The 25,577-nt window shown below is 50.4% G+C and overlaps 1 protein-coding gene across 1 annotated transcript; it reads left to right on the top strand.

Annotated features, from left to right (window-relative positions):
* Window positions 1-5,977: 5,977 nt before the first annotated feature.
* LOC103050006 (immunoglobulin superfamily DCC subclass member 3-like) lies at window positions 5,978-24,535 on the top strand. The gene is made up of 14 exons (XM_088137545.1): window positions 5,978-6,008; window positions 8,042-8,368; window positions 9,019-9,163; window positions 10,002-10,132; window positions 10,634-10,771; window positions 10,933-11,091; window positions 14,512-14,677; window positions 15,014-15,264; window positions 15,386-15,550; window positions 15,863-16,051; window positions 16,831-16,935; window positions 17,672-17,801; window positions 18,237-18,384; window positions 19,568-24,535. Exons 1-14 carry the CDS (start codon window positions 5,978-5,980, stop codon window positions 19,658-19,660), a joined length of 2,178 nt encoding a protein of 725 aa, XP_087993671.1. The 3' UTR covers window positions 19,661-24,535.
* The last annotated feature ends 1,042 nt before the right edge of the window (window positions 24,536-25,577 follow it).

Raw genomic sequence — 25,577 nt, 5'->3', positions numbered from 1 at the left:
GAAAACTTGGAAAGCAAGTCCAGTTTATTGCTGTTCTTACTATAGGAACAGGAAAACATGGCCAATCCAATGTGGGTTTTCTTTGGCTCAGCCAGGAACAAACCAAACTCAATCTTAGCACGGTTTTCTTTCTTTCTTTCTTTCTTTCTTTCTTTCTTTCTTTCTTTCTTTCTTTCTTTCTTTCTTTCTTTCTTTCTTTCTTTCTTTCTTCTATCTCAATCAATCAATCAGTCTCTGTCTATATCTATATTCTATCTATCTATCTATCTATCTATCTATGTCTATCTATCTATCTGTCTATCCTATCTATATCTATCTACTATATCTCTATCAATCAATCAATCAATGTCTGTCTATCAATCAATCAATCTCTGTCTATCTATCTATCTATCTATCTCAATCAATCAATCAATCAATCTCTATCTATCTATCTCTATCAATCAATCAATCAATCTCTGTCTGTCTATCAATCAATCTCTGTCTATCTATCTATCTCAATCAATCAACCAATCAATCTCTATCTATCTATCTCTATCAATCAATCAATCAATCTATGTCTGTCTATCAATCAATCAATCTCTATCTATCAATCAATCAATCAATCTCTATCTATCTATCTCTATCAATCAATCAATCTATGTCTGTCTATCAATCAATCAATCTCTGTCTATCTATCTATCTATCTATCTATCTCAATCAATCAATCTCTGTCTATCTATCTATCTATCTCTATCAATCAATCAATCTATGTCTGTCTATCAATCAATCAATCTCTGTCTATCTATCTATCTATCTCAATCAATCAATCAATCAATCAATCTCTGTCTATCTATCTCAATCAATCAATCAATCTATGTCTGTCTATCAATCAATCAATCTCTGTCTATCTATCTCTATCAATCAATCAATCAATCAATCTATGTCTGTCTATCTATCTGTCTATCTTTTATATAGTGACTGTCTAACTGAAATTACATTCCCCCCTCAACCCCTGAAAAAGCTGGGCTCCTTTGGGGAACGATGGGATGAGTCAAGCACAATCTGATACTTGGAAGTTGTATATACATTATACATACATTAAAGATACTTTAATATAAAGTATATGAATATATATAATTATCTATGTGTATATATGTATGTATGTAGGTAGGTAGGTAGGTAATCTAATTATATATTAATATGTATATATAATGTAATTATATATATATAAGAATATATATACGATGATGTAGATAAAATTAAATTATATATTAATATAAAGTAGATTGATTACAATTATGTATCAGTATAAATGTATCAATTAGTTTAACTATGTATTAATATAAAGTAGATGAGTTACAACTTAATCATGTATCAATGTCAAGTATATTAATTACAATTTAATTTATATATTAATATAAAGTAGATTGATCACCATCTAATCATGTTATAATGTAAAGTATATCCGTTGCCATTTAATGATAGATCAATATAAAGCACGCCCATTACCATTTCACTATATATTAATATCAAGTAGATTGATTACCATTTCGCCATGTGTTAATATAAAGCAGGTGAGTTACAATGTGACTATAACATAAAGGAGATGAAGTATAATTTTAAACACGTGGGCTCCATCCTTAAGTTCGTAGTCCTCATGGAAGTCGGCAGGCGTGGGCGGCCTCGGCTTGGGGAGGGGGGGCGGATCAGGCCACGATCTGGTTGCACTTTGAGAGCCATTTCGCTCGGCTGCCTAACCCCCCCCCCCGGACCCCCGTCTCTTCTGAATGGAAATAAGGCCCAGGTGGGCGTCCAGGTGAGTTTTGTCGCGGGATACAAAGTTGCACATCTGGATGCGCTCGTCCAACCTTGCGATGTTGGGAAAGAAGGACCGGCTGGACACATCTATGCGTGCCAGGAAGGGGGGGGAGAAGGGAGGGAACAGCCCCTGAGCCCAATGCAATTGGGTGGCTACCCCCATCTGCCTTTCACACACACACACACACACACACACGCACGCCTCCCTCCACCCACCTCCTTGCACCCTTCTCCGATTATATCAATGACTCCGGCGGTCACAGAGGGCAAACAATGGGAATTCTTAGCCGGCAAACTTAGATCCCCGCAGGATTGAGAACGGTCCCCGAATCGGGGGGAGGGGGTCCACAAAGGGGGGGCCACACGATTGCAGCTGAGTGGGGAAAAGTTTTGGCCGAGAGGCGGATTATTTTCATTTTATTGGGGGAGCGACGGGGCCCCCTTGGCAAGGAGGAAGGCCCCTTTTCTTCTGGGGGATTAGCCGGAGAGCCGTCCGAAAGTTGGCGGGTGAGGGGGAGTCGGGGTGAGGGTTGGCTTTGGGGGGGCAGAATTGCCGGGTTTTGGGTGGCTTTGCCCGGCCGTTGGCGGGCGATGCTGTCGTGGAAATTCTGGATGATCCTCGGGCTGTTTCTGCAAGGATGGGGTAAGTGCATTATTATTATTGATATTATTATTAATAATATTATTAATATTATCATCTTCTTCATAACGAGCTGGCACGAGATGCAGAAAAGGGCACTCCAAGGGGCTTGAGAAGTTCCCAGACAGTGTCATTGTTCATCCATACCGGTCTCACGGATTTGGGGAGGGACGCGACGCACTAACCGGGGTTTCGACCGGGGAGACAATTGAGTAACCATGGTGGGAGCAAGCCGGGCCACAGCAAAGCCACCCTTGGCCGTTTTCAGGTCTCATTTCCCTTCGGGATGGGCTCGGGGGCGAAAAAACCTCGGGGTGGAAGCCGTCGGGAGCCCCCAAGCCTGGCGATCGGAACAAAGGGCACCTTCGCGCTCGGACCAAAGCTTTGCTGTTCGTTTTGGGTTCTGCACCAGCATCATTTGGGGGGGGGGCACTGATGTTGGGAGGTTCAGTGTATTTTGGAGGACACGCCCTAAGAAGTTTAAAAAAAAAAAAAGTGTTTCCATGGACAGCCGGGCAGTGTTGGGTGTGCATATTTTCGCAGGTGGGTGTGCTATTCACCAATGTTTTTAGCAGGGTTATTTGGCTTAAACAGCACGATCCAGCTGGAGGTGGTCTGTTTAGAATCATGGTTTGCCAAGGATGCCAGCCATCCAGGTTAGGGCTTGTAAATTATTCAAGGAACCAAGGTTGGCTAAACTGTGGTTTAGTGTCCCGGGCGAGCTGGGATGCCCTATAGAGTAGGGAGGGTTTTTAAAAAAATTTAGTCGTCGATGCAGAATAATGGATTCTGAATTCATGGGGTTCCTTGCAGGGGTGTTTTTTCTTCCTAGCAACTCAGGAACTTCCTCAAGCAGCAGGAAAAAATGAAAATAAAGCCGATGATGAAATCCCAGGGCGTTCCACTTTCCAATTCTTGCACCCGCTTTGAAAGGGGAATCAAAGCAGAATTCGGTCTGGCCCGAGCAAAGCCCTTTATAAAAGTTCCCATCGGACGTTTTCTCAGGTTATCGACGGTTCCTGCAAATACATTCACAAGGCCAAAGAGAGAACCTTAACCATTTTAGGATGGGCTTTTAAAACAAGCCTGCTTGACTATCTTAAAGGTAGAAGGTAGAATTGCCCGTGATTTCTCTTCCCATCTCAGAAGCCGAGATCTGTTTTCTCTGCAATTCCTGATCAGCCGCTAAATCCTCCCCGTAGATGAGTTTCCGCGGAAAGCTGGTTTGCCAGAAGGAAACCCCATCTTGGTAGGAGAGTAAACCTGGTTGTCCCATTCAGACATTACAAACTTGGGCGATCAGATGCCCGGCCTGCTCAACGAAGAGTAAAGAGTTGCTTGCAAGAATTGACCCAGGCAAGGACTGGGGTGACCACATGGAGATTACACGTTGGTTTAGGCCCAAGTTCACCGAACTATAGTTTGTCAAGTAAGCCACAACTCACTGAGTTGATTCCGCCCATTAAGCCAACATCCAACACAGCTATGATTTATCGTCGTATATTTCGCTGAATATGTTTAAATCACCGATTTCACTCCTGGTGGAAGTGACCTGATTCAAGTGATTAATTTTTTCAGTGGCTAAAAGTGATTAATTGTTTTAATATCTGGTAGCACGAATATCCGATTCCTACAGTCGTTTTTCTTTAGGAATTCAAAGCCGTTACGTCGGGGTCTCCTTTCGACCCCCGCACAACGACCCTGTGAGGTAGGACGGGCCGAGTGAGGTTCTGTGGCTGAGGTGGACTTGAATCCAGGCCTCGAAACTCAAGAAAAGTTGTCCCATCCTAATTTTAACAGCTGGATTTTCTACCCCCCTTCTAAGACTGGGAAAAAAAACCCAAACTGTGTCTCGGAGAAAATAGAGAAAAGGCACATTAAAAAAAAAAGCAAATTTGCACATTAGAGGAACGAATGGCTGAACGATGCCCCGATTTCCTGCCACAGAACGAGCAAAGGGACTCAAAAGATGGGGAGGAAGCAAATAAATAAATGGAACAAATAAAGTGGAGGTTATTTAAAATCGACACCTGCTTTTGGTGGAGATCAGTTTTGCAAAGTCTAAGTGAGAAGAAGTTGCGTGGAATTGCTGCGCCAAACTAGCCATGGTTACTGGCCACTCACGGGCAGAATAAGCCTACTTTTGGGGTTTGGACTTGCCAACGGGCTGGACTTGGGCAACGGGCTAAGTTCTCAAAAGTGTTAACTCAACTACACGCCACCACATGCATCGGAGAGCAGGTGCCCTGAGGTGGTGGCCTCCCAAAGTGTTAGACTCTAGCTCCCATCATCCCCAGCCAGCGAGGGGAAAGGGGAACGGAGATCCAAACCATTTGGCGAAGCCCCAGCCAGGTTCTGAATGCATGAAAGAAATGTCAAGGTCAGGCTAATGGACGTCTCTTCCATGATGCCGACCCAGATGTTCCACCACCAAAATGTGGTCTCCGTGTCAGACCAGGAATCAGAAATGCCTTCTGCTTTTTGAGTAAAATTGTCCCCAGAGGAGGAGATACGCGGTGGGTATCTCTCCAGGCAAATGTTATTCCACATATTGCAGTAGAGCATTAAAAAAATCAGAAGAAGTGAGTGACAAACTCTTCCTGCACTGGTCACCAAGATGGTATGGACCATCAGAAAACATCTATTTTGGGGAAACCATCATTTCATTTTTTCTCCATTGGTTCTCACGGCCCTATGCTGGTTAGTTGCTTGTTTTCCCAGGGAGAAATAATGTAGAGTCTTCCCCCCCCCCGAATCTTCTTTGGGGGGACTTGGGAGATGTTAGGAGATCTTGGGTACTTGAGGAACGCTGGGGATGGTTGCATTCGGACTGGAGGGCTTGGGGAAACCACGTTGGCTGGCAATGCCGAGTTTCCTGGGCTGTAAGGTTGGGGAAAAGGTGGTGGGACAGATACAGAATTGGGAAGAAATGTACAAGGCTTTTCCTGCTTCCGTTCTGGAGAAGTTCTGGAGAACTTCGTTGGGCAGAGAGTGGTGTTCTGAGGGACCAGTGATGGTATGGGCTGGAAGGGAAAAGTTTGACAGAGCAACGCTTTTATCTCAAAATTGCTCCTTGTTTTGAAGCACTTCTCTTCTTCCAGAGCATCTGATGTTTGGGGGGAAAGGCTCTAAGGAGGCTAACTTCGCTTGGGGCTCAACCCACGTCCTAGGTGTTTGTAGAAGGAAGAAGACAGGGGGACCTGTCTGCAAATCTCCTTCAGGTCTTTGCAGGGGAGAACTCCTGCTGCTTTGGGGACATGAGTTGAGGATGTTTAAGTTTGGGGACAGCAACTGAAGAAATCCAGTTGGGGTTCTCGGGGGAATCTCCACTCAGCCCCCCAAAGTAACCTCGTTTCCATCCAGGCCAAATTCTTGCATCCCCCCATCAGGCTGAGCGTTGGTCCCCAGAGCTGGGCTCCCTTTCACGAGTGACTGAACCCAGGGCCAAGTACAAAGACAACCCAAGGATGGGGTGGAGGGGAGAGGGGTCTGGGGTCACGGCTCCCCTCGGCCCGGCCCAGGGGCAGGAATGGCGTCGTGATGGATGGACGGCTGGAGGTGAAGGTGCTGGGTGGGGAGCAGCGGGCTTGAGTGATGGGGAAGGCATGGGAACCTCACCCCGAGCGCGTCACGTGGCCGGGCAGATGGGCTGAGGGAGGTGGGCTCCATTGTGCCACTGAGGGGACAAATAAGACTTCCTTCGCATCTCCTGACCCCTCGCATTGTCCGCCCTCTCCGGCCCCCTGTGAGGCTCCTCGACAGCCCCACCACAGGGCCTCCCTCACCCGCCTTCCAGTTGCTAAGCCGAGGCTGAAACCCAACATCCATCAAGACGTCGAGGGGACAATCCCCGGTTCCCCGCCCCCACCCGGGGCTATTGTCACTGCCAGAGTTTCACTTGGAGATGGGGGTGGCCCGCAGCTCTGGAGGCTGCAAGCAAGCCAACTCCTAAGGGGATTAAAGGGTCTTTTGTCCCTCCCCGCCCCGCCCCAGACCCCCAGCCCAGACCAAGTGCTTTCCATCTGTTTGGAGAAGTGAGGACACAAGAGGAGCTGGAAGAGACCAGGTTTCCGATTCCCGATTCCCCTGCCCAGAAGGGTTGTCTGGTGCACCTGGTTCCAGAGAAGGAAGTGTCCCCACCTGGTGTCCTCTTCTCCCCTTCAGCCCTAAGCCTCAGAGAACCCAGCATCTTCAAGACTAACACTCCAGGCCCCCTTCTCCCCGCTGCCCAAGTTGCACCATTCCTGATGCTTCAAGACCCTGAGATGGGCCCTCAGCTTCAACAGAAGGAACCGAGAAGCTGATGGGTCTTCAGTGTAGTGTTGACAACCAGAGGGGTGGGCTTCGGAGCAAAGCATCCCACTGCCTCAGATGGCTGCAGAACGTTGCCACAGCATCTGATGAAGGTTGCCAGTGGACACCCACTCCCCGCTGTTCTCCTTTGGCCTGGCTAACTGGGTCTGTGCATATTGTGCTTGAGGAACATCTGGAAAGCTACACCTGCCTTAACCCGGTTTGGCTTTGGGGCCACAGAGAGTTAATTCAGTCCATCTGTAGCCCAGTTCTCTCCCATTGGGGACCTCAAGGTAATCATGGAGGGCTCTTCTAAGCTGCCTCTCATTCAAACGAAGGCCAAACCTGGCTGGGTTTAGTTTGATGTAGATTCAGATCCTTCTTATCTTCTACTTATTTATGTAGGATGCCTCTAACCACCCAATAACTGGGCATAGCAAGGTCTTTCTCTTCTCCCAGTCCCTCTGGGAAACTTTAAGTTTGTAAAGGAAGGAAGGAAGGAACGAAAGCAAAGCAGAGGGAGGGAGGGAGGGAGGGAGGAAAAGATAGAAAGACGGATGGAAGGAAGGAAGGAAGGAAGGAAGGAAGGAAGGAAGGAAGGAAGGAAGGAAAAGATAGAAAGACGGATGGATGGATGGAAGGAAGGAAGGAACAAATGAAAGCAAAGCAGAGGGAGGGAGGGAGGGAGGAAAAGATAGAAAGAAGGAAGGAAGGAAGGAAGGAAGGAAGGAAGGAAAGATAGAAAGATGGATGGATAGATGGAAGGAATGAACGAACGAACGAAAGCAAAGCAGAGGGAGGGAGGGAGGGAGGGAGGAAGGAAGGAAGGAAGGAAGGAAGGAAGGAAGGAAGGAAGGAAGGAAGGAAGGAAGGAAAAGATAGAAAGACGGATGGATGGATGGAAGGAAGGAAGGAACAAATGAAAACAAAGCAGAGGGAGGGAGGGAGGGAGGGAGGGAGGAAAAGATAGAAAGATGGAAGGAAGGAAGGAAGGAAGGAAGGAAGGAAGGAAGGAAGGAAGGAAGGAAAAGATAGAAAGATGGATGGATAGATGGAAGGAATGAACGAACGAACGAACGAAAGCAAAGCAGAGGGAGGGAGGGAGGGAGGGAGGAAGGAAGGAAAAGATAGAAAGACGGATGGAAGGAAGGAAGGAAGGAAAGAAGGAAGGAAGATATTTCCTGGGGACGTGTGCTCTTTAGAGAACCAAACTTGAGTTGTGTGCAGAAAAACTCCATGGTTCTGCTTCTGAATCGACTGCCCTCTGCTGACGTTGGAGCACCGGTCCTGACCACCGTCTTCCCTCCGCAGGCCCGGCCCACCCGTCAGAGCTGGCGTTCATCCTGGAGCCGAGCGACATGATTGCCGTCCGGGATCGCCCGTTGGTCCTCCACTGCCAAGTGGAAGGCGAGGCGCCCATCAGCATCACCTGGTACCACAACGGGGTGGCCCTCTCCAACGACAGCCGCACCGCCCTCTTGGCCAACGGATCCTTGCGGCTGGAAAGCATCCAGCGTCCGCCCCGGGGAGGAAACCCCAGCCAAGACCCTTCCAATTCCAGCGCCGGGGAGTTCAGCTGCGCCGCCCAGAACTGTTATGGCTTGCTGGTCAGCCGCAAGGCTCGGATCCAGATCGCCAGTCAGTCTATACAATATTGTCTAAATTTTCGTTCTCCTCGTGCTTCCAAGGACATCATTAAGATCCGCACAGCCGTGCCCCATTTTTACTGCCTCTTTAAAATCTGGGGGAAAGGGGGCAGGTCTTCTCTCCTTATGGACCACTTCCATGGACCTCAGTGTGGGTTTTTCCAACCGGGCCCCGAGAGAATTTGATGGGGTTCCACATCCATTTAAAAAAAAAAAATCTGAAAAAGAACACGATCTAGTTGTGGGGCAGCTACAGAAAAGACCTGCTGGCTTGTCCCCGCTTCACGCGGAGCCTTGCATGAAGATGGCAGATGTAGGCTGGCTCCGATGAAAGCTGGCTTGTTATCTGGAGGCTGGGTGGGGGAGATTTTTCATTCCCAAATTATTTAGGAACTTAGAGATCCCCCGCCTTGAACCGAGCTTGGAAACCAACTCCAGAGGGATGTGACGGTTTCTCCAAAGCTCATCCAGAAAGTCCTTCTAGCAGACCTTGGCTGCGGTTTTGAACAGGCTTCAAGGGCAGCCCCATCTAGGCCAGTTTATAGTAGTCCAGCTTAGGGGGCTCTGTAGACGAGGCGAATAGAGATCATAAGGTCAAGATGGTTGGCTCAGAATTTGACTGCGTGTTGTTTCTCCCTGAAGCTCTATCCAAGTTCCACATGCACCCAGAATCAATGTCGGTTGAAGAGGGTGGCGTCGCTCGCTTCCAGTGCTTTGTCCAGGGGGTCCCAGAAGCCACGATAACGTGGGAACACAACCAGACGGCGCTGATGACGGATGATTATCGGTGAGGTTTGGGGGGCTGCGGTGGGGGTGGCAAGGGAAAAATGCTCGATTTTGCTGGGAGAGGCACGTCAGAGAAGACCCTCGGAATGACCTGCTTCCTCCGACGATTGAGGATTGGGCAGGAGAACTCAAGGCCTCGTTCCCAGGAACGCGTGACTCTGCCAAATAAATCAGCAGACGTGCGAAACCCACCACGAGACGGAAAACGTAAGATCGAGAAGCTTGTTCGAGCCTTGGGTTGGCACACCGGATTTCATGGGATCAGCAGAAGACTTAGTCCTTGTGTTGAGCTGAACTTGGTTAATCATCATCATCATCATCATCATCATCATCATCATCAATCATATTAGAATCCAGAAGCAATAGTCTTTGTGGTACTGCCCGGTGCCAGTTCTGCCCAGGAGGAATTGACTTTCCAGGGTCTTGGAATTTAGCCCAGTAATATCGTAATCCGGTCAAGGAAGTGGCTGGAATACTGACAAATTGTTCTGGAGAGCCCCATTTCCTTTAGAAGCCCTCGGGGTGATTTTAATCCCAGGGTTGCTCCGTCTTGGGGCCAAAGCAAAGAACATGAGAAGGAAGAGAATAAATTCTATGGAAACAGAGCAAGGAAAAGAAGGCAGATCTACTACAACACGGTTTGCACAATGCGTGAGCCAGTAACACGGACCCCAATGTTTTAAATAAACTTGGATATTTAAGGAGATCTGCTGGAAAGGGAGAGGGTGCTGGACCTGATAGGGGAAGGACCGGCCACTAGATGTGAAGACACCCACACCCACACATACACATACACATCATCTTGTCGTTTTGCCTTTCTCTCTTCCTGTTTCCTTCAGATTTACACTTCTCCCCACGGGCATCCTACAGATCACCGGCGTGAGACGTTCTGACGTGGGCACCTACCGTTGCGTGGCGAGGAACATTGCCAACACTCGCTACAGCCAGGAGGCCACCCTCAGCATCAGCGGTGAGCAGGGTGTGTGGAACTCATGCCACGGTGGTGAACTGGTGGCTTGTTTGGAAAGGGGCATAGAGTAAGTGAGAGCAGAGCTGGAAACCATGGGTCACATTTCTGGGGAATATGAATCAGTTCCAATAGAAGATCAGTAGCTCAGGGTTGAGCTGTGGGGTCCTTGGGGCTCTCTGAGCTTGGGGGTGGGCTGGCAGACGTGTCATGACCCAACTGGGGAACATCATCAGGGCTAGTGAGTGTGAGCTAGGGAGCTAGGGGGCAAACCCCACACTCACTAGCCCTGATGATGTTCCCTAGTTGGGTCATGAAACGTCTGCAAGTCCACCCCCAAGCTCAGAGACTCCACAATAGGAATCAGGTGAGAAGAACGACTGTCACAAAGTGGTCACAAAGATCCTCTCAGTTTCTCATCCACGGGGAGGGGAGAGGCTCTGGACCTCTCATCCCAAGAGAAGGCGTACTGGTCTCAACTTCCTCGCCCCACTCTTTCTTCAGTGTCGGTGCCCAAGGTCTTTAAAGAGCCGGTCATCTTGTCAGGACCGCAGAATCTGACCATTACGGTACACCAGACCGCCATTCTTGAATGTATCGCTACGGGGAATCCTCGCCCTATTGTGTCCTGGAGTCGCTTGGGTGAGTGGGGATGCTGCAGAAGACCTCCATGGGGTGGGGAAGAGGATGATGGGGCGGGGAAGGATTTCCTGAGCAGGTCAGAAGAGGACCCGAAGGTGTGAGAAGAGGCCGAGGAGATACTTCTCCCTCCTATGGTCACCAGATTGTCTTCTTCCCCGTAGATGGGCGTTCCATTGGCGTGGAAGGGATCCAGGTTCTCGGAACTGGCAATCTCATGATCTCAGACGTGTCGGTGAAGCACGCTGGGGTCTATGTTTGTGCTGCCAACCGTCCCGGCACTCGTGTGCGCCGCACGGCACAAGGTATCCTGATGGTGCAAGGTAAGTTGACAGAAAGTGGAGGAAGAGCTCCCTCTTGGCTTACTGGGGTGATGTTTGTACCCTCCGGCTGGTGGAGAAGACCAGAACGTGCCCTCAGCTGGGCAGGGATGGTGTTAGGCTGGTTTTGACCCTGTGCGAAGGGCAGCTACATTGCAGCCAAAAGTATTTTAGAGACCCCCTTAGCATTTGCGATGCTAGTTGGGGGTGATGGAGATGTGTAGGACAACTCTTGCCTTCCCAACATCCAATCAAGTAGGTTCTTCTGATGGGAACAGGCGCGGGAATGAAACCTCCAGCTTCAGAAGCAGTCTATCGCTTCGCACTGTTTGGGCTTCTTCCAAATTGACTGCCAGAAAGAGATTGTGCTGAGCCCTGACTGGGTTCAGCCCTCTGACTAACCCAGAGTTACCCAACCCACTAAGCCAACATCAAACCAACTGTGTTGCATGTAAAACACAGTCCTGGGAGCGGGGGGAAAGAGAGAAGGGGACTGGCTTCTCCTTCTCCTGCAGGACTTTGGGGCCACTTGGTCTTTTGGCGGTGTTTGGTCACGCCTTGTTCCCCTCTCCCCTACAAAAAAGGCCGCCAAAAAGAAATATGGTAGAATCAAAACTCTTCTAGTCGTAAGTGTGAATCGGTCCCAAGTGTGCTTCTTTGATTGGTGGGTTTTGAACAGATCTCCTGATGGTGGCTCTCTATCAAAGCGCCTGATGGAAGCGCCTCTGGGACTGAAATCTTCTCCTCCTGCCCTGGAGATGGGTGGTCCCCGGATGGCCATCATGTCCACCCCCCTCCCCCTCCCCCCTTCCAGCTTGCCTTTCTCATCCCAGCATGAATGACGGGCAGATTTCAGCCTGCCCCCTCCCCACCCCCCAGCCACCATCGATTTGGGGGCCGCCGGTCAGATAAAGAGATGTGGGGTCGATGCCGTGACCCACGGGCCTGGGGACAAAGGAACACGGGTGATAGATGCTGAGAAGAATCCCTCTCTGGCGGATAGGGAGAGGTCTTCTCCAGACGGAGCTCGGCGGCCTCGGATTTGGGACCAGGAGCAGTCTCTGGAAGCAGATCGCTTCAGAAAGAGAACAGGATGGAGTTTGGGAGCCGGGGTGGGGGGCGGCCCCATCTGTCCCCGCGAGGCAGGTCTCCCTCGCTCTCGAGGTCAGCTGCATGGCGACTGAGTGGAGACGGGGCTTAAACAGACATTCAGAAATTTGCATTCCAGCTGGGAACGGCACACTTGACTTTCTGAAAGGGCCGGGGGCAGCCCTGGCTGGTCCCCCCCCCAGCACAGATGCCCCTCGATGGTCTGGAACAAAATTTGGGAACATCTGGGGTTGAGAAGCAGAGGATGGAGAAGACGAGGCCCGGCGGGTGAGCCCTCGGATGCAGCTGGCATCTGGAGACGGGGTCATGCCTGCAGCCTGCCAGGACAGGGAGGATAAAGATCTGGGGATCCCTTTTTCCACGTGGAAAATCCGGGGATCCCAAAACCATGCTGTGCCTAAAACTAGCCAGGATAGAAATGGAACCTTGGAATTCTCCAAGCCAAGATCACAAACTGCGTCCTCTTTTCCCTGCGGGTGACCCAGATACTTACCCCAACCCATGTTTTTTTTTTTTTTGGAGGGGGTGTCGGTTGTCCAGAGCAAGGACCCACAGATTCCAATACCGCCCCCCCCCCCATTTATTCCTGCTCCCTCTTGCAAGGGTAGCAGAGCCCGCGTGCTTCGGGCTCCTGATGGGAAAACGGTGGGATGGTGGAGGTGCAAATTCCAGGCAAGGCTTGGGGAGACCGGTGGGGGGGGGAGGATGTCTGGAGAAGGGGAAGGGGGAGAGGTTAGAGGTTAACCCCCCCACTCCTCATTTCCATGCCTGCGTTCCCCAGAGCCGTCTGGCTAACAAAGGTATTTTCCAGCAAGGGGCTGTCCCTTTCTCTCCAAGCAGAGAGGGAAGGGGGGGGGGTCTGCCTTTGTTTGGGGCCAAGGCCGAGGCTGGGGCTTTGGGGGGGGGGAAATCTCACTGCTCTTTTCCCAGCCCTTTGGTGAGCTAATGAGATGCAGGACGGGATGGAAGCGCAAAGCTCCTTTTTTCGGAGAAGGCCAGGCGTGTCAAAGAGACATCTGCCTCTCAGCTCTCCCACGCTGGCCCCAGCTCTGGGGGTGCACCCCACATCGAAGAGACGCTGCTGCCCTCTGCTTGCCTGCAGAGGAGAACCCCACCCCACCCCAAGCAGCGCCATCAGCCCTTCGGAAGGGGTCTTCCCCCTCTGGGGAGAGAAAAAGGCGCTTGCAGATCCCACCACCTTTCGGAAACGTAGTTGGCATCGGGTCCCGTGCCAATCCAGAAGACGCGGGGCAGGTTTTGCAACCGACGGAGGGGGGGCTTGCATCTTGCTGGGGGGCAGCATTGCCACAGAGTCTGGCTGGGCAACAGATTCTCTGCCTTCCTTGGGGTTGAGGCGGCAGGGGGGTGAAGGAGGATGGGGAGACCCAGCCCCTGGATCCTACGGCAGAGGGGCAGGGACTGGCTGATGCAAGGGTCTTTGCCCCTCTGGGGCCCAGCCTCGGAGACGGGGGAGAGGGGAGCTGGACAGGGTTGGCGAGCTTTAAACGCCGAGAAAACCCCTCCCAGGAAATCAGCCAACGATGCAGATCCCCCATCCTGCGTTTTGCATTTACCGGCATCCATTTCCCTTCTCGCAAACTGCTTTGATCATCTCCCCAAAGTTTTTCTACCTGCCGACAAGGAATCCCCTCTTTCCTTAGCCTGGGCCTTAGAAGCATAGGAGGTTGGAGTTAGAAGGGACCCCCAGGGTCATCTAGCCCAACCCTTGACAACGTGCAGGAAAAGCCATTCCGGCCTGGCTGCGCTGCTGTTTTGCCGACCTGTGAGTTAGGAAATTCTTCCGTTCTCCTTCAGCTCAGCAGGTTTTTCCTTATTTTTAAATGAAATCGAAACAGCTGCAACGGATCCCAATTATTTCTGGCATACCTCACCAGAAAGAGGAGCAAGGCCAGACCGGACCAGCTTAATCCTCAGCAGCTCTTCTGGGCTTTTAACTGCTCCCACTCAATGCCCTCCTTGCCCATCCCCACCACACTGAATTGCCAACAGGATCCGTGCTGGGCGTTCCCCCCCCACCAATTTGACCAAGAGGGAACCTCCATCTGCAGGAGCAGTCTATCCTGGAGCACCAATTTAGGCATTCAGCTCACTACCCACCCCTCCTGGGATAGCCATGAATGACTGCCCCCGCCTAGAGGCAGGGCGGTGGAAGATCCCCGAGGCTGGTTTGGAGTCGCTCTGTGCAAAGGACTAGAAACTTGAATGCTGAGAATGGGCAGGGCCCCGATGGGCCTTCCTGGTGTTTTTGCACAAGGCCTTTTTGCTTACGCTCCGTGACTTTGTCTTCCTCAGCACCACCAGAGTTTGTGCAGTGGCCTCAATCCCTCTCCAAAACGCCTGGCACCAGCGCCATCTTCACCTGCGTGGCCCAGGGTGTGCCCGAACCCCACCTGATCTGGCTGAAGAACGGGAAAGTCTTGGCCCCTGGCGAAAACATCAAGCTCACCCACAACAACAGGTCAAGGCTCGCTCCGCCTGGGTGGAAACCATGCCTACTGAACGTTGAGCCAAAGGTTTACCGAGTCACGTGCAGAGTGTTCACGTTTCCACTGACTCTCCTCTGGGCAACCGAGTGAACAAGGAAAGACGGGAGGGCAAGAATGAAGGGGGGAAAGCTTAAAATTCAGCCTCAGAAAGGGGTTGCAGACGGGGTTCTGCCCCAAGGGTGTGATTGGGTCCGTGGAACTCACCGCCACTAGCTTTGCTCGCTCCACGGAGGTTGAATCAATCCGTGGCCACCTGGTCCCCCTTGCCTTCGCCCTCTCCCATTGGGGCTCTCCCCATCTTCCCGCAGCACCCTGATGATCCAGGCCATCACGTCCGCTGACGAGGCCATCTACCAGTGCATCGCGGAGAACAGCGCGGGCACCAACCAGGCCAGTGCCCGGCTGGCCGTGGCCCTGTCCAAGGATCTGCCCAGCTCCCCGGAAGGCGTGGAAGCCACGGCCCTCTCCACCACCTCCATCCGTGTCTCCTGGCTGGAGCCGTCCCGGGACGTGACCGAGGCCATTATCGGCTATGTGCTTCACATCCGCAAGGCGGGAGGTGAGTGAGAACCGTCCCTGCGCCCTTTTGCTCCTCCTCTTGGGGCCCCCAAAGCCCCCCCCAAGCTCACCTGCCCCCCCCCCAGCGGCTTCTCAGCCTCTGCTCTGGGCTTCCTCCGCAGAGTCGGACAGCCGCGAGCTGCAGGAGGCGGTCAGCAAAAGCACCTTCCAGCACGTTTTCACCAACCTCGAACCCTCCACCACGTATTCGATCTACCTGAAGGCCTATTCCCCCCTGGGCGCCAGCCAGGACTCCCAGTCCATCCTGGCCACCACCCTGGGCAGCAGTAAGTCTCCAGTCTTGTCCCATCGGCCCTTTGGAGAGGGAGTGGAAGAAGGGTGTCCAACGCTGGGGCAGCCCAGCCTAGCATCCTCCTTGCTCCGTGTCCGAACCAAAACAGGCTCCCTTGTCTTTGCCAACGGGCATTGGCAGATTGGAGACCCGGTGCGCGCCCTGATCGATAACAGGAACTCAATTTCGGGGCAGAAGCCCTGCTCTGGTTGTCCACTGCTAGGCAATGCTCAGGACGGCAGGAAAACGGATCCTACATCTTGCGTCTCTGGGGAGGAAAGTCACTCCCTCATCCTGTTCTCTCTAGTCCCTGCCGCCGTGGGCTTTTTCACCAAGATCCTGAACGTCAGCACCATCCAGGTGTTTTTAGAGCTGCCCTTGAAGCCCGGCGGGATCAAAGGGTTCAAACTTTACCTTCGGAAGCTGCCCAGTGCCCACTACGAGGGGCCTCAGATCTTGCCTGGCACGGCCAACTCCTTTATCTACAGCAACTTGGGTGAGTTCTCTGCGCCTCCGGAAGGACAGGCCAGGCCTTGGGACTGGCACCCCGTTGGCCAAAGATTCTGGGAAATACCCCTCTCTGCCGGTTCAGCTGCCCGTCAAAGGGGCAATGCTGGTGGAGGACGCGAAGGGAAAGACGATTGTTCCTTGGTTTGCCCGCAGCTGGAGCAACCCCACAGCCCATCTGCCTGTTCCTGAGAAGGGGAACACTTCTGCATTTCTCCATCGCAGCCCGTCGCTGTTTGCTGTGGCTGCTCCGTGATGCAACCGAGAGATTTGCAAAATTCTTTCTCTGCAGCGCTGCAGCACCGATGTTGCTCTGCAACTTTGCAATTCTTTAATGTGGGTTCCAGGGGAAGTCAGTCAGTCAGTCAGTCAGTCAGTCAGTCAGTCAGTCCGTCCGTCCGTCCGTCCATCCGTCTTCCATCTGTCTATCATCTGTCTGTCTGTCTGTCTTCCATTTGTCTATCATCCATCTATCCATCTATCCATCATCTATTCTCTTTCTCTCTCTCTCTCTCTCTCTCTCTCCTTCCATCCATCTAATCTCTTCCATCTATCTATCTGTCTGTCTGCCACCCGTCTGCCATCCGTCTGTCTTCCGTCTGTCTCTGTCTGTCTGTCTGTCTGTCTATCCTCTCTCTCCATCCATCCACCCATCCGTCCGTCCATGGCTTCTACATTGTCCTGCTGTAGCCCTCACTAGCTGGAAAGGCTGCCCCCTTGAGTTTCTCCCTGGAGCTGCCCCCACGTGGCTCTCTCTTCTCCCCACAGAACCGGCAGCCACCTACGAGATCAAACTCCAGGCGTTCAACGGGAACGGTGACGGGAACAGTAGCGTGCGATTTGTCTCACTCCAGGAGAATTCGGAGAGGCTGGGTAAAAGCTGGCAAGGAGAGTTGCCCTCCAACTAAGTTAGGGGAATGACATCTAGGGCACGATGTAGCAACAGCCTTGGTTGGACAGGTTGCAAGGGGGTGGGAGAAGGAGCAAGGAAAGCTGTGAGGTGGAACCTCCATGTTCCGAGGCAGTATATCTCCCCCCCCAAAATGTCTTGAATTTTGCGCTGAATGAAAGAACAAGAATGCCCCACGAATGGCGCGTTAAAGAATGCACATCAAAGGGAGTAAAATAAACTAAAATATAAGAAAAGGCAAAGAAAAATGATCCATGTAAGACGAAGCGCAAACGAGCTCAGTCTTTTGAGACGTTATTAAATCTGGATCGTACAGAAGCGCGTTACGCCTCCTTTGCAGAACAGAAAGGCACTCCAGGAAGAAACACGTCTCCTGGAGGGTAAATCTCTTAGAAGCCGTGTTCCTTGGTTAAATTCCCTGTTGGGGGAGTATAATTCAGCATCCCGTTTTCTACATCCTGAACAATTTAGATTGTGTTCACACACATACTAACCAGACCAACCGAAGGTGTGAAGGAACGTGACCAAACCATGTGAGTCAAAGAACGCTCAAGCTTCTCGCCCACTCCAGAATCCCACACATCTGTTCTCTGCCTGGCAGAAGAGTTGCGAGTAGTTTAGGCGGGTCGCTCCCATCGCAATGCCACGTTTCAAAGTGGGAGATCTACTGATGCCCCCCCCCCACTTCTCTCTCTGCAGATGCCAACTCGGTTTGCCAATGCAGGCAAGACGGGGACGCCTCCCTTGCCGGCATCGTGGTGGGTGTTCACATCGGCATGGCGTGCATTATTTTTTGCGTGCTCTTCCTGATGTTCGGCTACCGCAAGAGGTGAGTGTTTTGAAGGCCCCGGCCTCCCTGAAATTGTTCCATTCTATGAGGCCTCCTTTCCTCCACTCCCCACTAGCTACACCGCACGCAGAGGTAGGCGCGACCTCGAAGAAGATGTCAAGAGGCAAAGGTGTCTTAGGAAGCCCAGTGGAGCGCTTGCCTTCTGCGTCTCCGCGGGCTCCGTTTCCTTCACTCAAATGACCGTGTTCTGCTTTGCAGTTAATGGAGCATCCACATCCTGCAGCAGTCTATCTCAAAAGGCCAGAAACAGCCTTAGGGCAGTTGGTGGTGTTTTTTAACTCCCTTCAAGCACTCCCCAAGGGTTGTCTTTTTGCCCTTCTTCGTTTTGCGGACCGCGCTTAACAAACATTTCGGGTTCCTTTTGGTGGGGGTCCCTTCGGTGGGGGTAACTCTTTTTCTGCTTTTCCTCTCCAGCCTCTTCTGTAAGAAAGGAGCGCAGGAAAATTGGACTGTCCCGCAAGGAACCGAATTGGTGCCAACCGGCTCCCAGGATCCTCCTCTTACCCCACGCAAGCCGGAGAGCAGGGCGAAGCCTCCAGAAATGGTGGAACTGGTGTCTCGGGTGAGGACAAATTGGTTGTTGCATTGATCTACGTTCAGAAGAAGGTCTTGGTGCTGAGAAAGGGTTGGATGGTGGGGAAGGAGGGAGATCCTTCTTCCCTGGGGGAATTTAAGTAGGACAGCCTTCTGCAACGCGGTGGCCAGCAGGTCAGATGGAGTGCAGTTCCTACCGTCTTGCTGACTGTTCCAGGTAGAAAAGCAATCGGATCACTCATGGCGTTGAGATCCAACGTGTTTGGTGGGCACCACGTAGCAGAGAACGATGCAGCGCTGTCTGCTTGTGACTCGCCAAGTTTTGGTCTACATGACCTCTCTTCTGATTGATTAGGTGCCATCAAGTCATTTTTGACTCCTAGTGACCACATACAGTAGATATTCCCCCTGAAGATCTGTCCTCAACCTGGTCCTTCAGGTGTTCCAATGGTGCCCCCATCATCACCGTAACTGAGTCCGTCCACCTTGCTGCTGGTTGCCCTCTTCTTCTCTTTCCTTCCACCTTTCCCAGCATTACAGCCTGCTCCAAAGAGCTGGGTCTTTGCGTTACAGATCCGAAGGAGGATCATTTGAGCCTGCTTCTGGCTGAAAAGCCCTGGAACTCTAGGGCTGGGAGCTAGATGGAGAAGTCAACTTCCCAGAGATATACAAGCTTAGGGGCTAGACTGGGCAAAGTTGAAAGCCAACAGCCTCACACTTGGCTGGTCACTTAGAATAATAATACCCAGACGGTGATTGCTTCTTCTCCCTCCACGTAAATTGAGCAGTGCTCAACTTGCTACACCCTCTCAACTTGCTACACCAGGTGAGCAAGAGAAAGCAATTCAGGTGTTGAATTCTGCTAGCGGGTGCGTTATATTCTGCAGCCGCTGGACTTCTTCGTCACGGCTCTTCTTGCCATAAAACGGGCTCATCCAGAGCCCTCTCTTTGAAGCACTTTCTGTGGGGCTTCTGGTGCTGGGGTCAGAAGGGGAGAAGCAATGGGCAAACTGGATCCGTTATGGGCACCATGCAAATGTGGCTGGACAATTTCGTGGAGGTTCCATAGGAGTTCACCTTGACTTGAAGGAAACCCGACTTTTGGGGAGAAGCAAAAAGGGGGGATGTGATGCAGGGGCGGACAGTGAGAAGGGGGCAGGATGACCTCGAAGAGGGGCTCCAACCTGGTCGTGCTTGCTTTCTCTTTGCAGAACAGCTCCTCCTCAGACGGACACACCACCCGGGACGGTCCTCATTTTGAAGTCACCGTTGAGCGCTGCCTTCCGTCCCAGCCCAGCGGTTAGCCTAAGGCCCCGGGAACGTGGCGTAGGGAGAGGCCTTCCAAGGAGCAGGGTGGCAGCTTCAGAGAGGTTGGGCCTCCCCTTACCCCACCACCCGCAAACCTCCAAAGAAACTACCTCACCTCTCCTGGAGACCCCAGTTTCTACTCCAGTCACCTCTTCCCCTCGACTACTCCCCCTTCCCCATTATCCCGGAGGATCTATTTTTGATACAAAATACGAAGACTACCTCAACTGCCAGCCACTCTGGCTGCCAAATAAGACCTCCCCCCCAGTAGTTCCTCGCCAAAGGGGGGAAGAAACGTGGGGACCAGTTTTCCACAGCACCCCAAAGTTTCCAGACCGTGTGGCAGCCATCCAAAGGAGGAAATGGAAGGTGGGGAGAAGAAATGGTTGGCTTCTCGCTGCTCCTGGCTTGGGATGGAGATGGAAGTTGTGCCAATGTGAGAGAGGGGAGGTGGAGGCCCCCAAATTATTCCCCAGTGAGTCCCTTTCTGCTATCCCCACCCAGGGTGCCTGGGAATTCGGCACCAGCGTACCAAATATCATTAAACCAAAAGTTGGAGTAACAGCGATCCCCCCAAAACTTTCCACCTCTCCTCCATCCTGGGGGGACCCTTGCCCCCAAACCTGCTTTCCTTCTCCTCTTTCCTCCTTCTCCTTGCTGCTTCTTTCAGAAACTTTTTTTTGGGGGGGTGGATCTATCTATATATCTATATATTGCATATCTATAAGGTCTCTATCCAAATATTTTTAAGAGGATGACACGTATAAAAAAAAGAATAATGGCTGAACTGCTTCCAAAGATGTAAAGCTTTAACTGGAGGAGGAATGAAGGATGGGCTCTGGTGCAGGAATTAAGAAGCTTCAGATCAAGGTTGCGAGGCCACACAAGGAGCTACTGATTGAAACATCCAAATAGGCCCCCTTGCAATTCTGATTTTGGGGGGCCCAACTGAGTCTCCAGGGAAGGGTCATCTCTAGTTGGAGGCAAGAGAACTTCTCTCCAACCTCCCTCTGTTGTAGCAATGGCGATTTTTCCAATAGAAAACTGCCTTAGAATGACCAAACTCAACATTGTGACGTTATCCAGACGTGATGTCAGAAGCTTGTGATGGTAGCCTCACCAGAGATCCTCCCTTCCTTTGACCCTTCCCTTTCTTTTCTTCCTGAACCAAACTTTCTTTCCTAGTCTTTGCTCCTCTTTCCCGAACAGCAAAACTGGCGTGGCAGGATCAGCTGTAGCTTAAGCTCGGTTTGGATTCCCACCTAAACGCTGGCTTCTCGATGGAGGTGGAACCAAAAGTTCAGGCCTCCTCAGTCCTTAAGGGTCAGGGTCTTGTGGTACCTCCAAGTGAAAATGGGCCAGCGTTTTGAGATTAAAAACAACAGTGGCCTCAAGAACTACACCAAAACCCAGGATGAGAAGAGAAATTGGATGGAAACACCTGGTGCTTTGTTCTTGAGAAGATGGCTACACCCTTCCTGGCCCACTGGTGGTGATCTCTTGTCCTTCCGCCTCTCTCTTTCTACTCTTTCTTAAAAGAAAATTAAGAAAGAAAGAAAACAGGAGACAGGGAGAGAGAGAAACCATCTCTCTTTCCACAAGAGACTCTAAGACTCAGAGTGTTGGCAGGAGTCAGTCAGGGTGCTTCCAGAAGGAAAGGAAACCCAACCCAAAGGTTTGTGTTGAAAAAAAAAGTACCACTAGATAGAAGTTTCCTAAAGCTTTATACCTACCTCCTTTTCATTCTAGTTTCTTCTCTAGAAACTTTAACCAAAACACCTCCCTCGTCTTCCCTCCCCTGCTCCAAATTTGAATTTTCTTTCCCAAATCTTTTCTTTCGGCTTATTCTAGCACGTTAGGCAAGACTATGTTTTTCCCGTAGCTGAAATGAGTTGAATCTTTTTTTTCCCCCTCACTTCCCTTCGAATAGCACGTGCTTCCCAACGTATGGAGGCACAGACAGTGGTTCAACAGCAGGGGTAAGACGAAGGCGCAAGGGTGAAGGTCTCACGTGACCCTGGATGGTCCATAGCTCCATTTGGGGGTTTTAATATCCCCCGTTCTCCGCCTGTAACCAAAGGTACCTTGTAAGCAAACTGTTGCAGCTCACGTTCAAGGGTGTTTTACTAGGACTTAACGGTGTGCAAGAGTTTTGATTGCAGAGCTTTAAGGAAATGACATAAAGCACACTGTCTGGAAGTCAGCTGCTCTTCTTCCAATCTCTAAACTTGGTTTCAGTGGAGGGCCAGCTGAGATCAGCAGGAAGTAGGTGACTCTAATGGCGGTCTCAAGTTGACCTGAAGCAGAGCTCTTGAAAGATCTCTCTTCCATGGACCATGTCCTCAATGCCTTGCCAAAGATTGCATGATTTTTTCTCTTTTGCTTGTCTAAGAGTATCCTTGTACACACAGCTGGGAAGGTTGCTCGGTAGTCCTTCCAGATCCCTGCTCGCTCCCTCTAAGATGAGAATCAAGAACATTGCATCCATCTCTTTTTTGGGATCGCTGAAGAAATGTTTTCACAAGTTCCCTCCATGGGCAATTTCAGGGATCAACTCATTGCTCAACCAAATCTTGCCAGCATCTTCTTTTGGAGTCCCTCCTTTTTTGGGAATTGAAGGAGGAATCTCAGAAGGGAGCATTTTCTTGGCCCTTCTTAATGACCTTGGGGTTCCTCTCCCATGTAGCATTTTTTCCCCCTTCCATGTCATTTTAAAGAGAAGGCATTCTTCTTTTCTTTCTCTAACGCACTGGAGACTTTTTTTTTTTTTAGAAAGAGTTTGCCCCTTCCTTTTTATAAGGAACTCTTCCAAACGTACGTACAGAAGGAGCAATGAAATATGAAAAATCGGTTCTCTTCCTTATGAGTATCTGGACTTGCTTCTGGAGAACAATTTCTCTGCCAATCTGTGGATCCTGTTAAAAATCCCACCCATGATTGTAACTGCTCTAGAATTCATGGCAAAGTTTAGCGGCCTATGGATTCAGGGTAGGGTGAAGAAAAACCTGTTTTTTAAAATTTTGCATCTGTCTAGAAATGTTTTTCCTTCAACAGAGGTGATTGGAGAAGCGGTTTCCTGAAAAAGTGGATGGACTTACAATTAATTGTTTGCATAAATAAGTTTTTTTCTTTTGCTTGATCGTCCAGTTACTATCTACCACTTTGTTGCTGCTGAACTGTGTATTTTCTCGGAGGAGAATGCCAATGGAAATAATCAAGATATGTAGGTTTTTACCCCAAATTAAACATCTGCTCTTTCGATGGGAAACTATTTCAGCAGCAAGTTATATCTGAGGAGAGATGGGTGTCTTGGACCTGAAACGCCGCACCAAAACCTGCCCTTCATTTTCTTTTTTTTAATCCCAGATAATTTGTCCTTTCTCTTGAAATATTCCATTATGGTTGTAAATTGGTGGAACGATCGAAAACCTGGCCTTTCTGCCCTTGAACCACTGTCGACAGGCTTATTAAAGGAGAAAATAAAATGGCTAGGACCAATGAGACAAGGAAATGCTTTTGAACCTAAAAATCGTTTTTAAAATGTTATGTGTTTGTGGAACAAAGATGCAAGCTTTAAAAAGACCCAGCCGGAGTCTCCCTGGAAGAGGAAAAATGGGAGCTCTGCGTTGTGGCAAAGCTAACGCCCTCCGCAAGAGAGGAATCGCAGGCAAAGAGGGGACGAAGAAGAGCTGAACATCTGGAGCGCCAGCAAGAAATTTGGGGTTGCCAATTCCAGCTTGGAGAAACTGCTATCTATCCAAACTGGAACTCGGGTCTTCTCCATCAGCACCCTTCTTTGGAAAAAACAAAAAACCCACATTTGTACCAACCCCAAATTACTTAAGGTTTTGGAATCCCACCGTGGCTCTTTGATAGACAACTTCAAATGGTCTGTCCAAGGTTGAACAACGTTGCCCAAATGAGAAAATGTCTTTTTAAGAGGTGTTTGGAAGGAAGAACGGGCGAGTAAAACCTCGAGGCAACAGAAGATGGTATCAAGGGTGGGTCGGACCCGTCCAAATGATTTCTCAAAATCCTAACGCTGGCTCCTAATTTTAGATACTGATGGAGTTCAGGAATGTTTCCTCCTTGTTATGAATGGATGGTCTGCCCATTTCACGGAAAACCACCGCATTGAGCCCCGGGAGATTTCAGAACCTTGAAGTTGTGATGCCTTCGAAACCTTTCTTGCCTGTGCTGAAAATTAAAAAGAGGAAAACGGTTAATGGCTGTCTGTTTCTTGGGGCGGGGGGAGAATGGGTCAAAATATTTTGCTAGTGGCCAGGTTGACACTAGAGTCAACTTTGGGGCGTGGAAAATAAACCATGTTTCTATCTTTGGCCCCGGGAGTTGTTGGTCCTGTCGGGAGAGCAGTGCGGGCTCCGGTCGCACAACCGCACCGGTTCTGCAAATGAACTGTTCCTAAGTGGGCCATTTCAGAGGTTGGGAACCCCTACCCCCCCAAACCTTCTGCACCCCTTCCAATGTTCAAAGAGACTCACAATTGCCATAAAGTGCGCCAAGCGTTGAAACTCGTCTGCAACGATGGACGCTTTGTCGCAAACCGACAGCCGGATCCGTGCGTTCGGCGTCAGGCTGGGGGTCTCGGTGCATGAATCGCTGCTTGCGAGGCCAAGGAGTGGGGTGAAGGGGGGGGCGGTCCATCAGATTTGATTGCCCACGTTTCTACCCTGGTGCAACCCGGAGATTCTTGGCAACAACGCATCTGGAAAGGTTATAACCATGGAAGGAAGGTACCCGTTTTGCTGGAATTTTGCAACAGCAATTTAAGGTATGCGCTCTGCAAGGCAGAGGATAGTAAGAGGCTCCTGACATTAATGTCCCCGGATAACCTGTAACCATAACCAGTATCCAACCAGCATCCAGTCCTCTTTTACAGCCGCCTAAATCGGTCAAGCCTCAAATTTATTCCAGCCGCCTCGGGAGCAAATCCAATACATCACCAACGTCAAAATGTATAAACCATTCCTTTCTTTATTAAACATAGCTTGCAAGTGATAAATATTACAAAGTTTTTTTTTTAATCCTTTCTCCAAAAATTAGCTTATTATTATTATTATTATTATTATTTTTAATCAGGTCACTGCATAATCAATTGGCAATATTTAAACAACTTTTTTTTTCTCCTTTCATCTCCTTTTAAACCAGATCCAAAAACACAAGGCAAAAAAATAAAAATAAAAATAAAAACCCCTCTTAAAAGTGTGCAAAAGGTCTGGTTTCCCGTCCCCTCCCCCCCAATCGTTTCCCCCCCATTGCAATTTGGATTCCTTCTGCAAAGTGGCTCTCGGGTTAAGCTGGAGGTGTGAACTTGAGAAGTTCTGTCCCAAAGCTCCCCCCCCGCCCCCCAAAATAGATCCTACTCCTGCAACAGAAAAAGGCTGGTGCTAGAAACCAAACGGAGGCCAAGATGGGGGTTGCCCGCAGTGGGGGCAAAGATCTGGCTCCAAGAATGATCAGACATGTCTCCAAATCGGAGGTTTCTTGATGGCCTTCAAGGTTGAGTGTCGCCAACACCAACTGCTCACGGACAGAATAGGTGCAAACATCTCAGCACCTTGAAAAGAACGGAAGGACTGCTGGGGTGATTGGGAAAAAAAGGGTTTTCCCAGTGGGGCACCCCTTCTGATGAATATGGGAATTGGCTTCCAATCTGATGGGGAAGTGGAAGGAGATGGAAAAGGAAGAGGGACAGAATAATCTGTGGATGGTTCCTTGGCAAGAGATCTGCTCTCTTGCCACAAGAGGAAAGCAAGGAGTGCTGAAACGTTGGGGGGAAAGCCTGGGTCAGCTACAGGGCCAAAAATTTAGATTAGGACGGGGAGGGGGGAATCTGATGCCTCTTCCCCACACAGCCCAGACCCGTCAGGAGGTGAGCGGAGAACCATCTGG

Source organism: Python bivittatus, unplaced genomic scaffold, assembly GCF_059951505.1.
Source record: "Python bivittatus isolate LINGU-HERP-01145 unplaced genomic scaffold, Pbiv_v1 ctg000180_np1212, whole genome shotgun sequence".
In the NCBI taxonomy this organism is placed as follows: Eukaryota; Metazoa; Chordata; class Lepidosauria; order Squamata; family Pythonidae; genus Python; species Python bivittatus.
Note: the sequence above shows the minus strand (reverse complement) of the source record. Positions and strands in the feature narration are given on the sequence as shown.

Bases quoted from the DNA above. Each gene is read 5' to 3' on its own strand.
- LOC103050006 (XM_088137545.1), top strand. From the start codon at position 5,978: ATGGATGGACGGCTGGAGGTGAAGGTGCTGG. The intron at 9,164-10,001 runs GTGAGGTTTGGG...TGTTTCCTTCAG, and splicing joins CTGATGACGGATGATTATCG to ATTTACACTTCTCCCCACGG. The intron at 16,052-16,830 runs GTGAGTTCTCTG...TTCTCCCCACAG, and splicing joins CTTTATCTACAGCAACTTGG to AACCGGCAGCCACCTACGAG.